This window comes from Phodopus roborovskii, unplaced genomic scaffold, assembly GCF_943737965.1.
Source record: "Phodopus roborovskii unplaced genomic scaffold, PHOROB, whole genome shotgun sequence".
Taxonomy (NCBI): Eukaryota; Metazoa; Chordata; class Mammalia; order Rodentia; family Cricetidae; genus Phodopus; species Phodopus roborovskii.
In genome coordinates this window covers 22,842,828-22,862,157 of record NW_026126407.1, presented here as the reverse complement: position 1 = coordinate 22,862,157, position 19,330 = coordinate 22,842,828, and the positions used below count along the sequence as shown (strand labels likewise).

At 50.5% G+C, this 19,330-nt stretch overlaps 1 protein-coding gene across 1 annotated transcript in view; it reads left to right on the top strand.

The window, feature by feature from the left end:
• The first annotated feature begins 1,270 nt into the window (after positions 1-1,270).
• Positions 1,271-19,330, top strand: part of Galnt10 (polypeptide N-acetylgalactosaminyltransferase 10) — a 137,627-nt gene continuing 119,567 nt past the window's right edge. The window contains exon 1 of the mRNA XM_051180629.1: positions 1,271-1,565. Within this exon, the coding sequence (XP_051036586.1) occupies positions 1,407-1,565 (159 nt within the window). The 5' untranslated portion in view covers positions 1,271-1,406. The remainder of the gene's footprint in view (positions 1,566-19,330) is intronic.

Below are 19,330 nucleotides of genomic sequence, written 5' to 3'. Positions count from 1 at the left end.
AGATATATAACCTGGGACTGTGGTCTCTGTAGTGAGGGGACCCAAGCTGTGATGTAAGAAAAATCCCTTCTCAGCCTAAAGGTGAAAAAAACTGCAAGGCTAGAATTTAGGATACTGGGGGAGGGGAGGGTAGCCGCTGGGTAGCCACAAGGCTCAATGGCTTCGCTGGAGAAGCAGAGGCTTAAGCGAGTGCATGAGCCTGCTGGAACGTTAGCAGAGTGCAAGGCAGAGGGCAGGGGCATCAGGGAGCAAGCTGTTAAAATACAGGCACTAAGCGCCTAGAGGAGGATCCCACAGGCTTCATCTAAGTCTAGGTCCGCGGCCCAGAAGCTAGACTTCTTTGGGCATGTCGCCATGGGCATGCACAGCCTCGTCCCGGGCACCCAGCATTCGGCGCTGCAAACCCCAGGAACCAGTGCGAGCTCTACTTTTCCTTACTCCCCACTCCTGACCCAGTGCCAGGCCTATCGTGGGCGCTCGCTGGTGTTTTAAATGGGAAAAAAGAAAGAAAAGAAAGGACACGAGGTTTCAGAAAGGGTTCTGGGCACTGTGTCCATCCATAAGCATACTTGGGACTGGAAGGCAGTCCAAGTCCAGCCGGTTGAATGTGCATGAGATGGGTCTCGCAAGGAGGCTCTGGTCTCCTCGTAGGTTCTGCAAAAAGCCCAGACTGGTGGCGGGGCACTAAGCACTGCACAGCTTGCAGAAAAGGAGGAAGGAAACCCAGCAGCGACGCGCGCGGTGCCCTCTGCATACAGGTTGAGCGGAGTCTCCAGGTCAAAGGCGGGTCTGGTCTGCACGTCCCGGGGCAGAGCCGGGAAGAGAGTAGACTGCAGCATCCCAGCGCATTAGGTATCAATGTGTCCGCACAGCTCCGGGGCTTTCGCGGGCTGCGGAGAGCCACGCGGGTCTTCGGGGACATCGCCGATCGCGCGCCCAGCGGCCTCAGCGAGCGCCCAACTCCCCAACTCCGGGACTTTGGCAAAGCTGCTCCGGGCGGGGAGCGGCGGAGAAGCGGGACGCACCATCGCGGCCCGTGGGGGTCAGAGGACAATAGCCAGGGCCCCGTGCATCCCGGAGGGCTAAGATACTCTTTAAATAGGTGGCGGATTAAAGAATTGAAGCGTTTAGGACCCAACCGTGCATCCCTCGGCGGGAGATGAGGTGCAGGATTTAGGATGAGCTTCCGGGGGATGGAGGGGTTGGAGCTCACCCCCGCGGCGGTGACATGGTGGAGGCGCCCAGCTCCCCCGCCGGCGAGCAGCGGAAGTGCCGCGGAGTTGGAGCGGGGCCGGCGCCGCGGCCGCTTCTGCTGGCTGAACTGCTGCCGCCGCCGGGTGGACTGGCGGGCGGACGCGCAAAGCCAGGGCGGGCGCGACGGGGCGCGGCGGGGCGGACCGGCCCCGATGAGGCGCAAAGAGAAGCGGCTCCTGCAGGCGGTGGCGCTGGCTCTGGCGGCCCTGGTCCTCCTGCCCAACGTGGGGCTCTGGGCTCTGTACCGCGAGCGGCAGCCCGACGGTAGCCCTGGGGGGTCGGGGTTGGCAGCGGCCCCCGTGGCGGTACAGGTAAGTGGTCCGCGGCCGAGGGTGGGGAGTACGGTCTCTCCGACTTCACTCCCAGATTGCAGTTGCTTGCTCCACCAAACTGCGTGTCTGCTCCGAGGCAGAGCTTCCCATTTTGTGATGGGAACATCGAGGCTGTGAGAAAAGATGTGTTCAGGCTCCTAGGCTCCTACTTCAGCCTAAAACAGCCTCCAGCCCTGGACCCTTTTCCTAGTTGACTCCGTTCCTCTTATTGCCGTCTATTATTCCTGGCCTCTTCAGCGCTCTCCTTGGAGGATCCTACCTGCATATCCATGCCGCTCAGGATTGTTCCTTCTGTCGGTGGGAATGGAGATATTGGGCGTTCCTGTTAGTGTTCTTCAGAACGTCTCTGCCCCTCGCCTGCTAATTTTAATGTTTTGACTCAGACCAGACCTTTCCTGGTTTGCCATCAACACAGGGACATCTCTAAGTCTCCAACCTGGAGCCTCTGTCTTAATTCATTTATTCGTTTATTTAATACATACCTGTGCCTTGCCTACATATGTGTGTGCACCGTATGAGTGTCTGGTGCTAATTAAAGGCCAGAAGAAGGCAAAGGATCCTCTGAAACTGGAATTACAGATGACCCTGAATCACCATATGGGTGCTGGGAATCTAACCTGGGTCCTCTGGAAGACCAGTCAGTGCTCTTAACCAGTAAGCCATCTCCCCCAACACACTCTGCACCCAGCTGATTCTGTGCCTCTCTTGAGAATACTGAGCCCTTGCCTCAGAGGAGGCCAGGTAGGGACTGAGTGCCTATCCTTGAACTTTTCACCTTTGATTCTTGGGGTGGGGGAAGTCCAGAGTCACATAGATGCTCTGATGGAGAGCTCTTCAAATGTCACAGGGCTACAGGTGCCCAGTGCCCTGAGGACAGAACACTCCCAGCTTTCCTTCTTTGTACAAATGAGGTGTGATTATAGTAGACAGAATTGGGATGGTCTGCCTCTTCAAAGGTGTGAGAGAGAAAGAGAGAGAGAGAGAGAGAGAGTGTGTGTGTGTGTGTGTGTGTGCGCGCGCGCGCGCGCGCGCGCATATACTCAGGTGTGTGCATGGATGTGGGCTAGTATCTCCTGGCATAGATAAGCTTTGTCACTTTCCTTTGACCATCCCAGCTTCTTTATCCCAGCTCCTGGCAAGCATGGACATGCTTGAGCTATCTCCTCTAGTGGGACATATTAGAGTTGCTTACTGGATTTCCTTGAACCCATGGGAAGTTGTGCATCAGGGTCAGCCTCGACTGACTGCTGGCTGGCCTTGTGGGGTGAGGCTAACTTCTTGAGATTGATGCTTTCTTTAATCCCCACCATTCCCTTCCAGTGTTAGGCTGCCATCTGGGCATTTTGGAGCATGGAGAACTCTTTGCTACAGAGCAGATCAATTTGAACTTGGCTTTGTCACTCTGGTAATTGTGAATCGTCCCAAAGGTCTGGGTGATCTATCTGTCTGTTTGGCAAATAAGAAAACTCCATTTTTGAGTCCCTGGCTCAAACTCTGAGAGCCGGTTTAGACTTCTCTCCCTTACACTCTTTGAGCGGGGTTTTCCTATGGGAAATCTCTTTCCCTTGTTGCTGCTCTGTGTGGCACCAGTGGCAGGAGGCTAGGCTCATGTTCTCAGCTCATCTGTTAACTTGCTGTGTGTTGATGAGTCTGGTCTCCTTCTCTGAGCCTTGTTTGCTTCACGTGTATGATTTGATGCCAACATTTTGCAATGCTGTCAGTGGACCAATGGGTCCTAGGGTTCCTTGCAGCATTCCTACCTTGGGATGCTCTGCTGGACACAGCCTTGGCTGAGAGTGGGCGTGTCCAGCCAGGTGCAGACTCTTCTGTGGAATAGCTGTGAACAGCTCTAAAATAGCTCTTGACGTTCTGCCTCTGCCTGGAGAGAGCCCTCGTATTTCACTTGCCATGGAGGCCAAAGACATCCTAATTTTCATTTTCTATAGACCCAGATGTGTAGCCCGAAGGTCAAGGTTAACAGCCAGTTTGGCCTTAGCTTTCATGGTAAATTACTCACTGTGCAAGAGGGTTTTGATGGAGTAAGGCCACTGCTTAGCTAGAGAGAAAGAGAGGCTACTGAGTGAGTGCCTTTTGGAGGTACTACCTGGACCTCCCAGTGTTCCAATTTTTTGTCTGCCTCTCTGGAATGGCTTAGAGGGAAGAGAGAAACGATGAAGAGGTATGGGAGGGCTGCTGTGTGATTATCCTTGCTTTTTGGGGGTCACAGAAGGGAACTGTTTCTCAGGGGTGGGCCCGGGTAGGTGCGGCAGGATTCAACATTCATAGGCTGCCTTTCAAGAAAGCTCTGCCAAATTTCCACACAGCCCCTTTGTGTTCTGTTCTCCCGCAGATGCAGAGCCCTCCGGGCCCCTCTTCTGAATGTCATTTGGCCTCCAGGAAAGAGGCTGGCTTCTCCCACCCCTCCATGTCTTGGAGCCTGCAGGGAGCATATCAAGTGGCTAGCTAGGGAACAGTCTTCAGCATCCAGAGTTGTTGGGATGGTGCTGACCAGTTGTCACTCTGTCACTGTTGAGAGTCATCCCCAAGCATGTCTGTGATCGATCTGATAGAAATAAATACTGGGCAGGAATGTAGCTGGGTTGACAATGTGCTTGCCTGTGTCCAACCCTCAGCATGATGACATAAACCTGCTTGGTAGTGTGTATCTATAATTCTAGTACTTAGGAGGTGACAGCAGGAGGCTTAAGAGTTCAAGGCCAACCTGGGCTACATGCTCTAGAAAAAACGACTGTTGGAACTTTATCCCTGTGAGATATCTTAGTGGCTCTTCTATGAGGTTACTTACCTTGGTTTGAGCAGTCCTCTCTAATGCCTTGACCTGATGGTCTCATTCCGGTACTGCTGGAGCCGCCAAGCAGCACATTGGATTCATAAAGCACACATTGTGGGCTCAGAGTCTAGCTGGTCATACAGCTGGCTTTTCTGAAAGTTTCAAGATCCAGTAAAGAAGGCTGGCCTCGAGGCCATTTTTGTTTTAACTGGGGGATCCTTCTCATTCCCACTCCCTATTTAGCCAGCCTGACATCTTGGTTTAATTCTAGGATTGGTTTCTTCTTTCATGCTTGTGGGCTTTTTTTTTTTTTTCCCCAAATCCCACAGTAGGAATTCGGGTGCAGCTCCTCCTCACTTTTGAGCCAGGATCTCTGGTGAGAAATGGCTTCCCTGGGTAATGGCATCTGTTTGGTAGACTATGATTGGTAGGACTGTGGAATGCCAGTGACTATGATTTTCAAGTGTCAGGGTTTTGTTTTGTTTCTCATTGTTACAGAGCTGAACTTTAGTTTTGGGACACTTGGACATCAATACTTTACCTCCCTTCAGTCTTCCTGGTAGCAGAACTTTACCCCATCAGCAAGTTAAGTACCATGGAAATGTGGTCTGGAGTGGTTTCTTTACTTTTCCAAGGAGGGGTTGGTATCCCTGAGACTGCTAATCACTTCTCTGTCAGCTTGCCCAGCTGAAATCCAATGCCATCAGGAAAGGGTTCTTGACTTACCAGAGCATGCCTCTTCCTCCCAGGCCTGCTGTCTGCTGAGGATCCACACTGAGGAAAGCCTGGGAGAGAGGTCTTACTTTTGGTTCTCTCTTGCCCTAAGCTCATTGTGCCTTCTCAGGGGAGAGGTTTAACCTCTACTGGGCCTTGTAGTTCTCACCTGTGAAATGTGTGTAGATTCTGTGTAGATTCCGAAAGGAGGGAGATATATGTGTGTGTGTGTCATTATAGTGCCCACACACCCATGGCCAGGGCAGACATTGTTAATCAATGTTTATCACTAATTCCAGACGGCCTCAGTCTGTTGCTCAACAGGGCTTCTCAAGTAGAGTTGCTGGCTTCATTTGTGACGTGCGAAATAGATGTTTTGTTTTGGCTTTTCTGATCCTGACATCCCAGGATCCCATGAGTTTGGAAGTGTTTGTAAGAAAGGTCTAGAATCAATTGGAGCTTCAACTTAGGCTTTTGTTCATGTTCTAGCTTCTCTCAGGCAGCTTTTTGTGTGTCGGGGCTCTGGTGACAGATAACAGATAATGGAGTCGGGGATGGGGAAGCAAAGGCCTATTTAATAGATAACCATCTAGCTTGCTAATTGTACCTTGTCTACAGCAGACTTTTATTCAGAGGTGGCATCCAGGGTGTCTTTTGTCACTTTATAAAAGGCACCTGGAGGTGAAGATGGCCCAGTATAGCTCACTGCTCCTCAGTGGCATCTGTGTTTTGTGTAGCCACCTGAGTTTTTCCATGTTCTGTGGATGTCTGAGTCTGGAAGCAGGGAGTTTATACAAGAATCTTGTTGTGCCCCCCCCCCCAGAACCACTGTTCTCATGTCTGGTAGAGCTGACATGGGAGGTAGATTCTACAGATATGAGTTCCCACGGGTTCCATGGTGGCCTCGCTGCCTTCAGATGTCTGGGAAGATAGACATTGTGACCAACCCCCTTCACTTTTGGCTGATGGAAGCTTGAGGCCCCAGAGGGGGTGATCTCTTAAACAGGTTCTCTCAGGAGACATGCAGACTAGAACATGGTGCTCTGAGGTCCACGTACCGTTTCACAGCTGAGGATTTTCCTCTGCCATTATTTCCCCTGAGAGCCAAGATGATCTCTCAGTCTTGGAGCCCAGCAAATAAAATGGATTAAACATTAAAGCTGTGAAGGGACTCTGCTTGGGGAAGAGTGATTCAAAGGTATGTGGCATGTGGCAGTGATACTGTCTACAGCAGACAGAACTAACTGGCCCTCAGAGCCTCCGTATGTTCCCGTCTGCATCTATTTTGAATAATAGTGGGTTCAGCCTGAAACAATACAGGGTTCACAGACTCCTGGGACCACTGTGGTTGTAAGGATTGGGTGATCTGGGCTCTCTTGCTTTTTCTGTATTAGCTCTGACCTAGACCGAGTCTAGGTAGCAGAACATAATCCTGGAAGAGAGTCTGTCTCTAGCTGCCTGGGTAGAAGAGAGAAGAAACTATCTTTCTTTATGAGCTCTAGACGGTCCTCCTGTTCCAGTTTGGGGTTGCCATGCTGAGAAACTGTCACAACCAATGTATATGGTGGTAGACTCCACCGTGCTGGAGCTGGGGATGGGTTGGTCCACTCACGTGGGAGAAAGAATAGCACCCACAGTAGGATCTGGACACTTGCGGAGAGAGGGACACCCCGAGCAGATGCTAGCATGTCTACCCAGAGTCCTGGTGCATTGTCTCAGTTATTTGGCTTACCCTCACATGCAGAATCTGTGGCTCTAAGTTTGTGTTCCCATCAGCCCTGCTCATCTTGGGCTGAGATTCAGAGTGTGGCCTTGTCCACAGCTGGAGAGGCATGGGCCCAGATTTTTACCAGCACAGCGTGATGGGTTGAACGCCGTCTTTCTATTGCTTCTCACCAACTCTGCAGCCTCCTTCCTTTCCCTTCACACACATCCTGAGTGCAGGCAGCCCTTCCCTTCCACACACCAGAAGCCAGTCCACTGCATGTTTTTCTCAAGCTGAAAAAAGAACTTGTGTCTCCTCAGCTTCGACTCTTTTCTGCCTGGCCCTGTTCACTGGAGGAGGCGGGAGTGTTCATACTTTGGAAGCTAGAGGAAGCTAAACAATTCCGCTTGCTGCGGTGGGTGGGTGTGTGTTTATGCATGTGGAGCTTTCTCTCCATGTGGTCTCTCCTCTTATCGTTTCATGGCTCCTGTTTGCTGCCCTCTGCTGAGTGTTGATGGGAGAGGGAAAGGAAGAAAGCAGGCCCTGGGTTTCCTCCCTTTGCTCCTGAGGGAAAGCTGAGCTTCAGGTGCTGGATTTACTTCCGCTCTCAGGACAGACAACTGAACCTAAAACAGCATTAGGAAGAATGATGTTGGGGGTTGGGGAGGTGGCTCTGTAGGTAAGATTGCTGTTGCTCTGCAAGCTTCAGGACCTGGGTTTGAATCTCCAGCACCAGCATGAAAAGCCGGCCTGGCATGGCTGGCTATGTGTGCCTGTTACCTCAGTACTGGGGGGGTGGGGGGCAAGACAGTTGGATTCTCAGAGCCCGCTGGATAGCCAGGCTAGCCAAAACAGTGACCTTCTGAGTCAGTGAGTGACCCTATCTGAGGGCAATAAGGCAGCGAATGATAAAGGAAGATGCTCCATGTCCCGTTCAAGCTTCCATGGGAATGGGTCACATACCTGAACATTCACAAGCATAGTCTCTGTCTCTGTCAGTCTGTCTGTCTGTCACACACTTGGACATTCACAGGCATAGTCTCTGTCTGTCTGTCTCTCTCTCTCTCTCTCTCTCTCTCTCTCTCTCTCACACACACACACACACACACACACAGAGAGAGAGAGAGAGAGAGAGAGAGTGAAGTGGAGCCCTTCCATACTCTATTTCTCTATATCTGATTAGAAAAAAAAGGACCTGTCTCTCAGCCCACCCCTCCACTCCCTCCTACTGGGATATCTGAGCGGAGGGGAGAGGCTGTTGCCCCGGGACTAACCCTTCCCAGTGGGTCCCTGAGTGATGCTATGATAGCATCTGCTCTCTTAGACTGTAGCTGGCCAGTTACAAGGTTCCAGCTTTGTTACCCCACAGGCCAATTTAAATGCCCAGGTCTAGGTGGGCTACCTGATGTCCAAACATGAAATCCCTGGTCTGTGTCAAAAGAGTGACAGTAATTATCTTGGTATTTCTTTTGCAGATGAACTAGTCACAGGTCACTGAGCGCAAAGCCCTGAGCACGGCACTTAGCACAGAATTGGAGCTCCTGACAGCGGTAAAAGTGGCTGTGGTTCAGCTTGACCTGGCTTTGGGTAGGGACTAGTTTCTTAGCTTCTCAGTGGCTGAGAGGGTGGGAAGCTTATGATGTCACTGAAAGGTTATTGCTCTGGGAGAAAGGTCTGGCCCTCATGGAGGTGGCGCGGGTTCTGAGCATCGCCATAGCTGGGAGGTAATGCGGAATGAATGACGTCGTGTGTGCCAATGCTTCTTTTGTGTGCACTCTCTGACTATTTGGAACCTGAAGCCATCTTTGCTTGTGTGGTGCCCTCACGCTTCCCGCCTGGGAGGGAACCCAAGCGTCTGACGTCTTTCTAGAATCATCTCCTCACCAGTCACCTCCAGGAAGTGTGTTGGGCCATTGTAGCCCCAGAAGTTCTCCTGAGTCTCCTTTTCCCCATCCGCCTGCTTAGATGGGAGGCCTTCCTGGGTGCCCACTCTATTTGGTGAGATATCCGTGCAAATCTGTCATACAGTGTGATCATTTCTGACCAGCCCAGACCGCTTCATGAAGGCAGGGACTTGCCCCTCCTGTTTGTGTTTCCACATTAATGACCAAGGACCAAGGGAGGAGCTGTCTGGTTTTCTCAGTAGCCACTGGCCAGGGCTGGAGGCCCAGCCTCAGGAATGGCTTCCATGAGCTTCCGGGTGCTGAGAACCTCTGAGCCTGGAAAGGACGGTGCCTTCAGGGGATGTTGCGGAGCTTCAACCCTGGAACTTCCCCCACACATCTCTTCTTTGCCATATCTGGGGTCAGACCACTTCTTGTGCCTACTCCACTCTCAGAGAGGGTCTCCTGCAGGCCTCTTCTCTGGGAGTGCCTTTCTCTGCAGATTTCCTGTTGGACAGCGGAGAGCAGCACTCTGCCAGATGCCAGCAGGTCAGACTCTGAGTCTGGATCCTAGTCTACATCCGGTCTGAGTGGTGATCTTTGGTGTGCTCTTTGGGCTATACAGACTGGCTGAGCGTCTGCCATCTGCTGCTTTCCAAGGTGGGGTTATATGTGGGACCAGGGCATGGTGCCCAAGTCAAGAGGCCCCAGGGAAAGGGTGGCTTCGTGGAGAATTTATGAATCCTTCCCTTTAAGAATGAGGGCAGAAGAGACAGTGTGAAGCTGGGAACTGGTCCTGGCTCTCATTACCAAGTCTGGCAGCCCCAACTTAAATTACCATGGCTCACCTTCGAGGGATCAAGTTCCTTCTCCCCAGATGAGCACACTATACCACATCACAGTGTCCTGGTGTTAGTTAAAGATGGTTGACTGAGGACAGCAAGATTAAATAGCATGTCTGGGGCCACACAGCCAAGCATCGAGGGGAACAGGCTTGGCTGCTTCTGTTCACTACTTTAGAGTAGCTGTCTGTGTGATTGGATTGAGTCCAGTCTGCCCTCTCCCTGGGAGCAAAGAAGGACAGATTGGAGGTCACCACTGCAAGCTGTAAACCCAATGCTTGTTTCTGATGGCTGTTGCTTCTGGAAAACTATTCCTTCACTGAGTGCCCAATAGCAGTGGCAGGATGAGGGTCACAACTGAACATGGTCCTTTGGCCTCCCAGGAGCCTGGACCTCTAGTCTTGTGTTGGTCTCCCCAAGAGGTGGGTTGGTGTTGGGGGCTTGTATAAGGAATAAGTTTCCTAGAGGGGCCGGGTTGGAACATCTCGGGGAGATATGCATGGCTCCCCACTATCCAGGCACACTGTGCTCTCTAGTGAAAACTGTTTATTCTTGCCTGTTTCCTCCTGAGTGTTGATCGTTGTCAGCTGCTGACAGCTGAGGGTGTGTGTGTGTGTGTGTAACAACTAGTTACTAAATTTGCTGCCTAACTTCAGCAAGAAGTTAATGATCCCAGCACTCTGGGGTCTGTAACTTGGATTCCTGGTTATTCTACTGACAATAAGCCTTAACAGCTGTTTTCTTCCAAGGTCTTTCATTAATTGTGTGTGGAAGGCATGTGGGGGAATGGGTGGGTGCACATGTATGTGGAGGCCAGAGGTCAACCTCAGATGTCATTCTTTGGGGATCATCAGCCTTGTTTTTTGAGACAGGGTCTCTCACTGAGACCTGGGGTTCACCAGTTAGGTTAGGCTAGCTAGTGAGCCTCATGCCTCCTCCTGCTTCGGCCTCCCCATTCCATTGCTGAGTTACAGGTATGTCACCACAGCTGGCTTTTTTTTTTTTTTTTTAATGCATGAATTCTAGGCATTCAATTCTGATCTTCAAGCTTGTATGGGAAGCACTTAATGGACTAAGCTAAGACCCGTCTCCCACCCAAGCTCCCCAGTTTGCATGCATCCTTAATGGGTTCTAACTCATGGATGGGCCACATTTGACCCAGCAGTGTGTTGTGGCTTGTCCAAGGTTGGCATTCTGCTTGGCTAGCCATTATTGTTTTTAAATGTTGGTGGGTTGATAAATTCAGTCAGTGTTCTAGCACAGACGGGAGGGGGTCTCTTGAGGCCCCACTCCTAGCTGAGGAGCTATTGACAGTTGGTAGCCACTGGTAGGAGGGGAGTCTATTCTTGAGAGTGTGGCGGTTGGTAGGTTGCCCATGCTCCAGGGGACCTGCCCACACCCCAGTGAGCAGCACTGATTGGACTCAGGAGTTATTAAAAAAGTAGACAAGAAGGTGGGAAGGAGGGGGGATCTGTTGTCCAGAGGGAGGGAGTGGTAGGAGCTGGAGGTGAATGTTATCAAATTACCTTGTATACATGCATGAAACTGTCAAAAGAAAAATGGTATAATAAAAAAGTAATTTGCTAAATAACTCACACTTTTAGGAAAAATTCTTAGTTTTGGTCTTTGGGCGTAAAAACCTAAAAGTCTGGCAATAGACCCAGGTGTGGGTATCATTAAAATGTGGGTCCCACGGCAGCTGCCTCTCTAGACAAGGCCCTATCTCCCTCCAGCTCTCCAAACCCTGCCACCCTCTGTGGTCTGAGACCTGGCACCTCACCCTTCAAATATTGTTTCATGGGAGCCAGTTGAAAACTCCATGATGAGATACTGGGCTGAGGGCAGATGAGTTGAGGCAGTCTTCTAACTCACAGACTGTCCAGTGAGGATGAGATGATAACCCAGAAGAGTTAAGTGTGTGGTCCCTGGTTATCAAACAGACCCTCTAGGCTTATATGCAGATTCTCACCAATACAGGTTGGGGGGGTATCTTTCGATTCTCTCTAGGCCTCTGAACTCGGCTTCTCTCTGTCTGATGAAGCTTGCTCCTTGCTAGGAGGCTGTCAGTGATAGTTTGTAGACACGGTCTACCCTATTTTTTCCTACGCTGGCTATCAGCCTTCTCTGGCTCTGCATTCCTATATTGGAAAAGTGGCAGGATGTGGTAGGATTTTTGCAGGAGAGTGAGGACAGCTTTCCCAGCAACAGGGGACTCTAGCCATCTCAGAGTCATCAGAGAACAGAGGACTTATGTGTGGTCTGATTGGGGTCCCGAGTGCATCCTGTGGGAGGCGCTTCAGCCAAATGCAGCCATGCAGGTCTGAGTCCAAGGCCCTCACACGCGGTGACCACAGTTCAGGGACTTCCCGAGTGGGGATTTGCCATGGCAGGTGCATGGGATGAGGGAAGCTCCAGTGGGAGCCTTGGCTTGGGGCAGTAGCTGTCCTAGAATGACAGCCTGCCCTGTCTTTGCACCCTGGCTCCCTAGCCGAGACAGTGGTGATCACTTGTTTATTGAGTTAGTCTGCATTTAACACACCGTGAGATGACCCTTCTTCAGCCCTCGGATCCCCAGGTTGGGGACATCCTGCCTGTTGTTAATGTGCAGATGGGACAGCAGGCTTAGGACAAGCCACAGTGGGTGCTTCTACTTAGGGTTCTGGCTCCCAGATCTGTGTTCTTAGCTGCCAAATTTGATTGACCCCAAGGGGAGTCATATCACCTCTGTGCCGGTAAAATGGAAACTGACTTTCCTGGCATGCAAGCAATGTGCAGATAGGAGGGAGGGGACACCTTCCCACCCAGGGCTCTTCTTGCCTGCCCTCTGGAGTGCAGATCCCTGTCCCTCCCAGCCCCATAGCCTGAATCCTGCTGCTCTCTAGCTCCCCTGGCAGCAGGAGAGACCGCTGACAGCTCCTGCCAGGGCCCCCGGCCAGGGAACAATGGGGGACATTGAGAAGGCTGCCAGGTGCCAAGCCAGAGGTAATAAAGGGACATTTGATTAGTTTCAACCCAAATTGTCAGGCTCTGCTCTTTCTCTCAGCAGTGGTTAAAGGATATACAAAAAGGTATTGCTTCCCTCCTTTGGGCTGGTGCCAATTCCTGCCTGAGCATATACCAAATACTCCCTCCGGCTGATGCTCCCCACCCGGTGCCTGCCCCACCTTACTGAGATCATAGCCCCACCCTCCTGTGAGATTATAGTCCATTTGCCACATACAGTCAGAGAATGTATCACAGGCAGAGCTCAGAGGCACCTGTTTCTCCTCTGAAATTCTCCAGCTTGCCAAGGCAGTGCCCACAGTGTATACGGTTCAAGTTCCTGCTTGGTCTGGTTCCTGTTCACCTTCCACTCCGGACCTGCCCCTCTTTGCCTGCCCAACACTCCAGCTGTGGCGGATATCTTAACACACCAGGCATGCTTTCTCCTCCATGATCCTGAACACACAGAATGTTCTTCCCAAAGATCAGGGAGTGACTGGGTCACGATCTTTGGGGTCTCAGCTCCAGGGTCACCTCAGAGCGACACTTCTCTGTTCAGTGTCTCAAACTGAACTGTCCATGCCGCATCTTAACATTGACTATCATGGCCTCATTCATTCATTTACTGGTTCATGTTTCTGTTGAGCATCACGAGGGTGGGCCCCTTGCCTGTCTTATTTACTGCTGTTTACACAGTGATAGCACACAGGAGGTGCTCGGACTGTTTGCTGAATGAATGAATGAGTGAATGAATGAATGAATGAATTTCTTGTCTCTGAGCACCCTTGAGGCACAGCCATGAAGGCTGAATCTTACCTCTTACTCTCTCCTTGGATCTCATGTGGACATCCTGGGGCCCTGGTTCTGGGAGACACTGAACATGTTCCTCTGGGGAAGAGGCAGACTTTTTTCTTCCCTGATGAGTGAGATATGAGGGCTCTGAGGGTGTGAGCTCATAGTAACAGCCAAGGATTGTTGGCAGAGCTTAGAGGAGCCCTGGTGGGACCCTATTTTTCTCCCCCAGGCAGACTCCATCTTCAACCATGCGGATTGCTTGGTTGGTAGCCTTGCCTGAGGAGGGTTTTTATGATGTAGCTAGCAATTGGAAATACCTTCTCTGGGCTGGTGTTTTTCCTGTGGTTCTTTAGCCTGTGGTCTCCTGCTTGCTTCTTGGTGGTGGGGAAAGGTGTTTGTTGCAGGTGGAGCTGAATATCCTTTAGATCTGTGGTAGGTCTCTGAGGAGAAGAACCGCTGGCCAGAGCCAGCCTTTTCTTAGGCCCACAGCTCCTGTGAAGTGGATTCCAGGGTGGGAGTGGCTTTTAACATATCCCCAAGTCATGCATTAGAGTCCTAAGCCCCAGTACCTCAGAATTAGACTTTTCATAGAAAGAGGGTGGTGACAGTTAGGATGGGGCCATGCTGGACTGGAGTGCGTCCTTCATCCTCCATGACTGATGGAATCTCTGAAAGAAGTGAAGAGACACAAAGAGGAAAGAGAGCCCTGGGAACCTAGAGGCACCATAAGCCAGAAACACCTGGCATGGCCAGAGCCGTAGGTAATAGTGCTAATCTCTTCCAGTTAATTCTGTTCCTTTGTAGTTTATGGGAAAGGTTCTCTCCTGAGAGAACATTAAAGTGTCACACTGCATACATGTGTTATTTAACTGAAGCCGTGCTCCTAATTAAGACCTCTCTCTCTCTCTTCCGCCTCCCTCTCTACACCATTTCATTTTTTGTCCCAGGCTCTTACATTGATTGCAACAATTAATTTTTGTTCTGAGTCCCCACTAAATTGGTTTGAGGAATTACTGTGTACTATATACAAAAAGCCAGGTCCTGCCTTCAGAGCTCCCAGCCTAAAGGAGGACATAGACAGTCCTGGCAGCTGCCTGGGAGACCAGCATCCTGCTATGGGACCCTGGTTGAGGTCAGAAGGGGTTTCTGTAAAGAGGCCAAAACCATAGCAGTGTGTATGAAGTAGGACAGGGCCTCTCAGGTGGCAGAAAGGGGACATTCTCCCAGCAGCAGTGAGGAATGCAGGAGTCATTGAAACGGCATGAGTCTGGAGAGGTAGGAGACAATGGATCTTAGGCTCTGACTCCTGAGTTGGGAAGACTGGGGAGCTAGGGTGGTTTGGGGCAGTAAATAACTGGATAGGTTGCTGTGGTTATGCAGGGAGAAACTGAGGCAAAGAGGCCAGCCACTGAGGTGAAGGGAGAACAAATCCTTTCATTCATCCTGCTGTGTCCAGGTCCTATGACTACAGTGCTACAGACGCAGGACTTGTCTCTTGCATCTCTGAACTCCAGGTGTTGGTGACAGTGACTTGCTAGTTGTTTTGTCAGGTGTGGTGTTAAACCCTCTGCTACCTTGCCTTTTTCAATCCGCCAGCAGTGGCTAGAGAGTGTAATTATCCCCATTGAATACCTGAGGGTGTGAAGCACGGGGGAGGTGAGCTGTTTTCTCAGCCCAGGCCAATATTCCAGCCACCAGAGGGGGGGAGGGAGGGAGGGAGGGTGGGAAGAAGGGAGGGGGTGAGAGAGAGAGAGAGAGAGAGAGAGAGAGAGAGAGAGAGGGAGAGAGAGAGAGAGCTGTCGAGTTAGGCTCCACCTGCAGATGGATTATTGAAGAAGGGAACTATGGCTTGCTTCCTTCAAGAAGAGGAAGGTGGGTTAGCCTGCGCTGACACAGCTGGGGAAAGGGTGGCACAGAGGAATTCCAGACAGGAAGATAGCACAGCCAGCAATGGGGGAATGGGAGGATGTGAGGTTTGGCAGGGGGCTGGGGCTGCATGGGATACTCAAGGTCTCCAAAATTTATTGGTACTTGGCCTTGAGAAGTAAAGGTGGGTGTTGGGCTGAGAGAGAGTGGAGTGCAGGCAGAACCAGGTCCATGATCTAGAAAGATCCATCTTCTAGTTGCTGTAGCAGAAGAGTGCCCAGTCATATAAAATCGTATGGCCAGAATTGCTTTTCAAGCATCCTGTAGTTTAGGAATTGAAACATGTAGACTGGGTTTTTGTTTTTGTTTTCTTTCAACCACCAGGCCAGGAGAGACAGAGAAGCCACAGGACCTGAAGGTTCTGTCCATGGAGCTGCTGTACAAGCTGGGTTCTGCTTCATTCAACATGTCAGTCACTCATCAGCCTATGACTCAGTACTGGATGTGCCCCAGGCTGGCTCTGCTAAGCACTTGACATTCCAAGAGGAAAGGATGGCTTTCCCTGACCTTGAGGACAGCTAGACCGCTACACGGGTCATTCCAGGGCAGAGTGTTTGCTGAGCTGGAGTAAGCACAGTTAAATGATGTGTAGCAGCCCCAGACTGCCTTCTCGGCTGCTCCTCCCTTCTCCATGTTCCTGCCCCCCTTAGTCTCCTGTCTGTTGCTGTGATAAAATCCCCTGGCAAAGAGCAACTTAGGGGAGAGAGGGCTTACTTGGGATCAGGATTCTGTTTGTGTTGCAGTCCCTTGTAACAGAGAAGCCAAGGGATCAGGGACTTGAAGTAGCTAGCCACATTACATGTTCGATCAAGAACACAGAGAATGGATGCACGGATGCTCAGTGCTCGCCTCGATTTCTTAACTTTTATGTAGTTCAAAGCCCAAAGCCAGGGAATGGGCTGAGTCTTCCCATTTCACTTAATATATAATATACACAGACATGCCACGGGTCAACCTCATACACACAGGTGTTCATTGAAATTCTTTCCCCAGATAATTCTGAAAAATTAACCGTCGTGCTGCCTTAACCCTAGGCCTTTGAATCCCTGTTTTGGTTTTGGAAGGTACTTTTATTTTACTTTATGTGTGTAGATGTTTTGCCTGTGTGTATGTCTGTGCATGGTACACATGCCTGGTGCCTGTGGAGGCCAGAAGACAGAGTCAGGTCCCCTGGAACTGGAATGACACATGGGGCAGTCATGTGGTTGCTGGAGATGAACCTCGATACTTTAGAAGAGCAACAAGAGCTTAACTGCTGAGCTATCTCTCTCCCACTGTTCTGTTTTTAGAGACAATGTCTTGTGTGTCCTAGTCTAGCCTGGACCTGGCTGTGTAGCTAAGGAAACCCTCACCCTCCTGTTTCTACCTCCCAAGTGTTGGGATTCCAGGCATGAGCCACCATGCCTGGTCTAACTCTAGGTTTTAAGGCCACTGGTTTGACTGGGCTTGAACCCCACTTTGGCACTTAACCAGCTGCGTGAGTTGGGCTGCATGCTCTGATCTCTTTGTTTTCTCATTTTAAATGGAGCGTGAAGGGTCGGGTGTTCTGCTCCATGGTGGGCATTTGCCCTGTGTGCCTAAGGTCCTGGGTTCTATCCCCAGCACTATGGGAAAATTTAAATAAAATGAAGTAAAAGAGCCACAACGACAGCACCTGCCTCCCGGGATCTTGTCAAGGTTATTGTGCCTGTGTATAATTTGTGTTTTGGGTGCTTGTGTGGAAGACAGTTTTGTGGAGTCAGTTCTCTCCTGCCATCTTGCATGGCCAAGTGATTTACCTACTGTCATCTCTCCAGCCAGTTATCACAGTTTTTGCTTGTTTGTTTTTTGAGACAGGGTTTCTCTCTCTCTAGCTGTCCTAGAACTCGCTCTGAGACCAGGTGGGCCTCGAACTCAACAGAGATCTGCCTGTCTGCCTTTAATCCCGAGTGCTGGTATTAAAGACTTGCACCACCACCACCTGGCCCAGTTATCAGATTTAAATGAGCCCAGACACACAAAGCACTCAGACCAGTCTCTGGCCTTCAGTGACAGATACTATTGTCACTACTGCCCTGACTGGCATCTGCTGAAATAAATGTCCTGGAAGCACCCTCCAGCCAGGGCTGAGGTGGAGACTGCCCACTGGCCTCCTGACCTTAATGGGGGAGGGTACTCCCAAGGCAGAGAAGTAGCTGTAGTGACCCACTCGTGAAATGTGTTGTTCTTCCTGTTAGGGTGCCAGGGAGGGAGGCTCGAGTGAAGTGTGTCACAGCTGCTTTCTGCTTGGAAGCCACTCAGGGAATAGGTGCTGGGAAGCTGCCAACACCAATGAAGAAATGGGCAATGTAAGAGCTAGACCTGGAGATCTGGCTACCGCAGGAGCCCAGTGCCGGGGCACCGCCCTTGCCGCCTGCCCAATGAGTGTGATCAGAGCCAACGTGGCAAACCCTTCCTCTGTATTGTGGTGCCCATCAGCCCCTTTGAGGGACAACAGCACGTGTGTTACTATGAAGGGAAACAGATTGAAAGGTGCAGAGGCATTTTCCCATGGCAGGCAGGCACAGTGTCTTTGGAGCCAAAAGGTAACAAACTGATAAATGGCTGTGGTGGTTTGCCTAGTACAATAAAATACCACAGACAAGTGATTTAAATAATGAATGTTTGCTTCTCAGAGATATAGAGGCTGGAAGTCTGAGCTCAGGGTGCCAGTGGAGTCTTTTCTGGTGAGAGTTCTTGCTGGCTTACAGATGGTTGATCTCTTATGTCCTGTGGCTTGGGAGGCCCTGGGTCTGTTTTTAGAAAGGCACTAATCTCACTCATGGGGCCCCCACCCTTGTAACCTGATTACCTCTAAAGCCCCACCTCCAGACACCCTCAAATTGGCAGCTAAAATTTGAACATGAACTTGGGGAAGCATTCACAGCATAACCCTGGCGCAGGTGCCTTCTGTTTGGGAACAGCTGTGGGATGTCTGCGTTGTATTCCATGGTTGCCTTGCTGGGGTCTTCAGAGGCTCCTCTGATCAAATGCTTTTATTTTTCTCTGTGACAAAAATACAGAGACACGCTGGTGGAGAAACAAAGACTGTGAATAAGCCCGTGTCTATTCAGGTCAGACTCTGTCACTAAACAAGTTAATTTAAGAAGTTATTAAAAATGCATTTTGGATTTGGGAATTGAAGCTGAGGGCTGGTTGACCCGTCTTATTTTCATTACTTTGCTTCTGATTTGTAAATTATGCCGCTGCTCTCCTGAGAGCTCTTCAGTGGCTTCCTGTTCCAGAATAGAGACCTGAGCTCTGCCCCAGGCCCCTCCTTGTGCTGTGCTTTCCCACTGCTGCCCTCACTAAGTACACATCAGCCTCTTGCCCTCCTGCAGTGGAGACCCTGCTCTGCTTCTCACCACGGGGAGTGCATTTTTTGGGTGCTTGAACACACACCAAAAACATGCATGCATATACACCAAATATGCACCCATGCACCAAACACTTATGGATACACGTGCATACATCAGAGATGCACACACCAAATGCATGCTCACACGTATTGCCCAGACACGTACAGACCAGACAGGCACACCTGCACACACAACACACAAGTTTGCACACACCAAAAAGCACTCCAGCACACACAGTTCACCTTGCTAATGCTGTTACACCTTTCCGTTCTCAGCCTGGCTGTCCCTTCCCATGGTGGGACTTTGCTGGCCACACGCCACTTATGGATCTTTTTTCCCTTTAAAGCTCCCTGGCTTAGGTTATACAGTCTTAAACTTAGTGAGGTTGTTTGATGAGTCCATCTTGCTGTTGACTGAAAATCTACAAGGGCAGTAACTGTGTCCTCTCCCCTACCATTTTATCCCTACTGTTTTACACAGTGCCTGCCCCATGTCATACCTGGTGAGTGAAAAAAGGAATGAATAAACTTGGATGCTCCTGGACCAGAATTTAAAAAAAAAAAAAAAATGTGCATTTGGACATATCAGGGAATCAGCATTCAGGAGATAGAGGCAGGAAGATCATGAGTTCAGGGTCATCCTTTGCTACATAACAGGTTTTTTTTTTTTTTTTTTTTTTTTTTTTTTTTTGAGACAGGGTTTCTCTGTGGCTTTGGAGCCTGTCCTGGA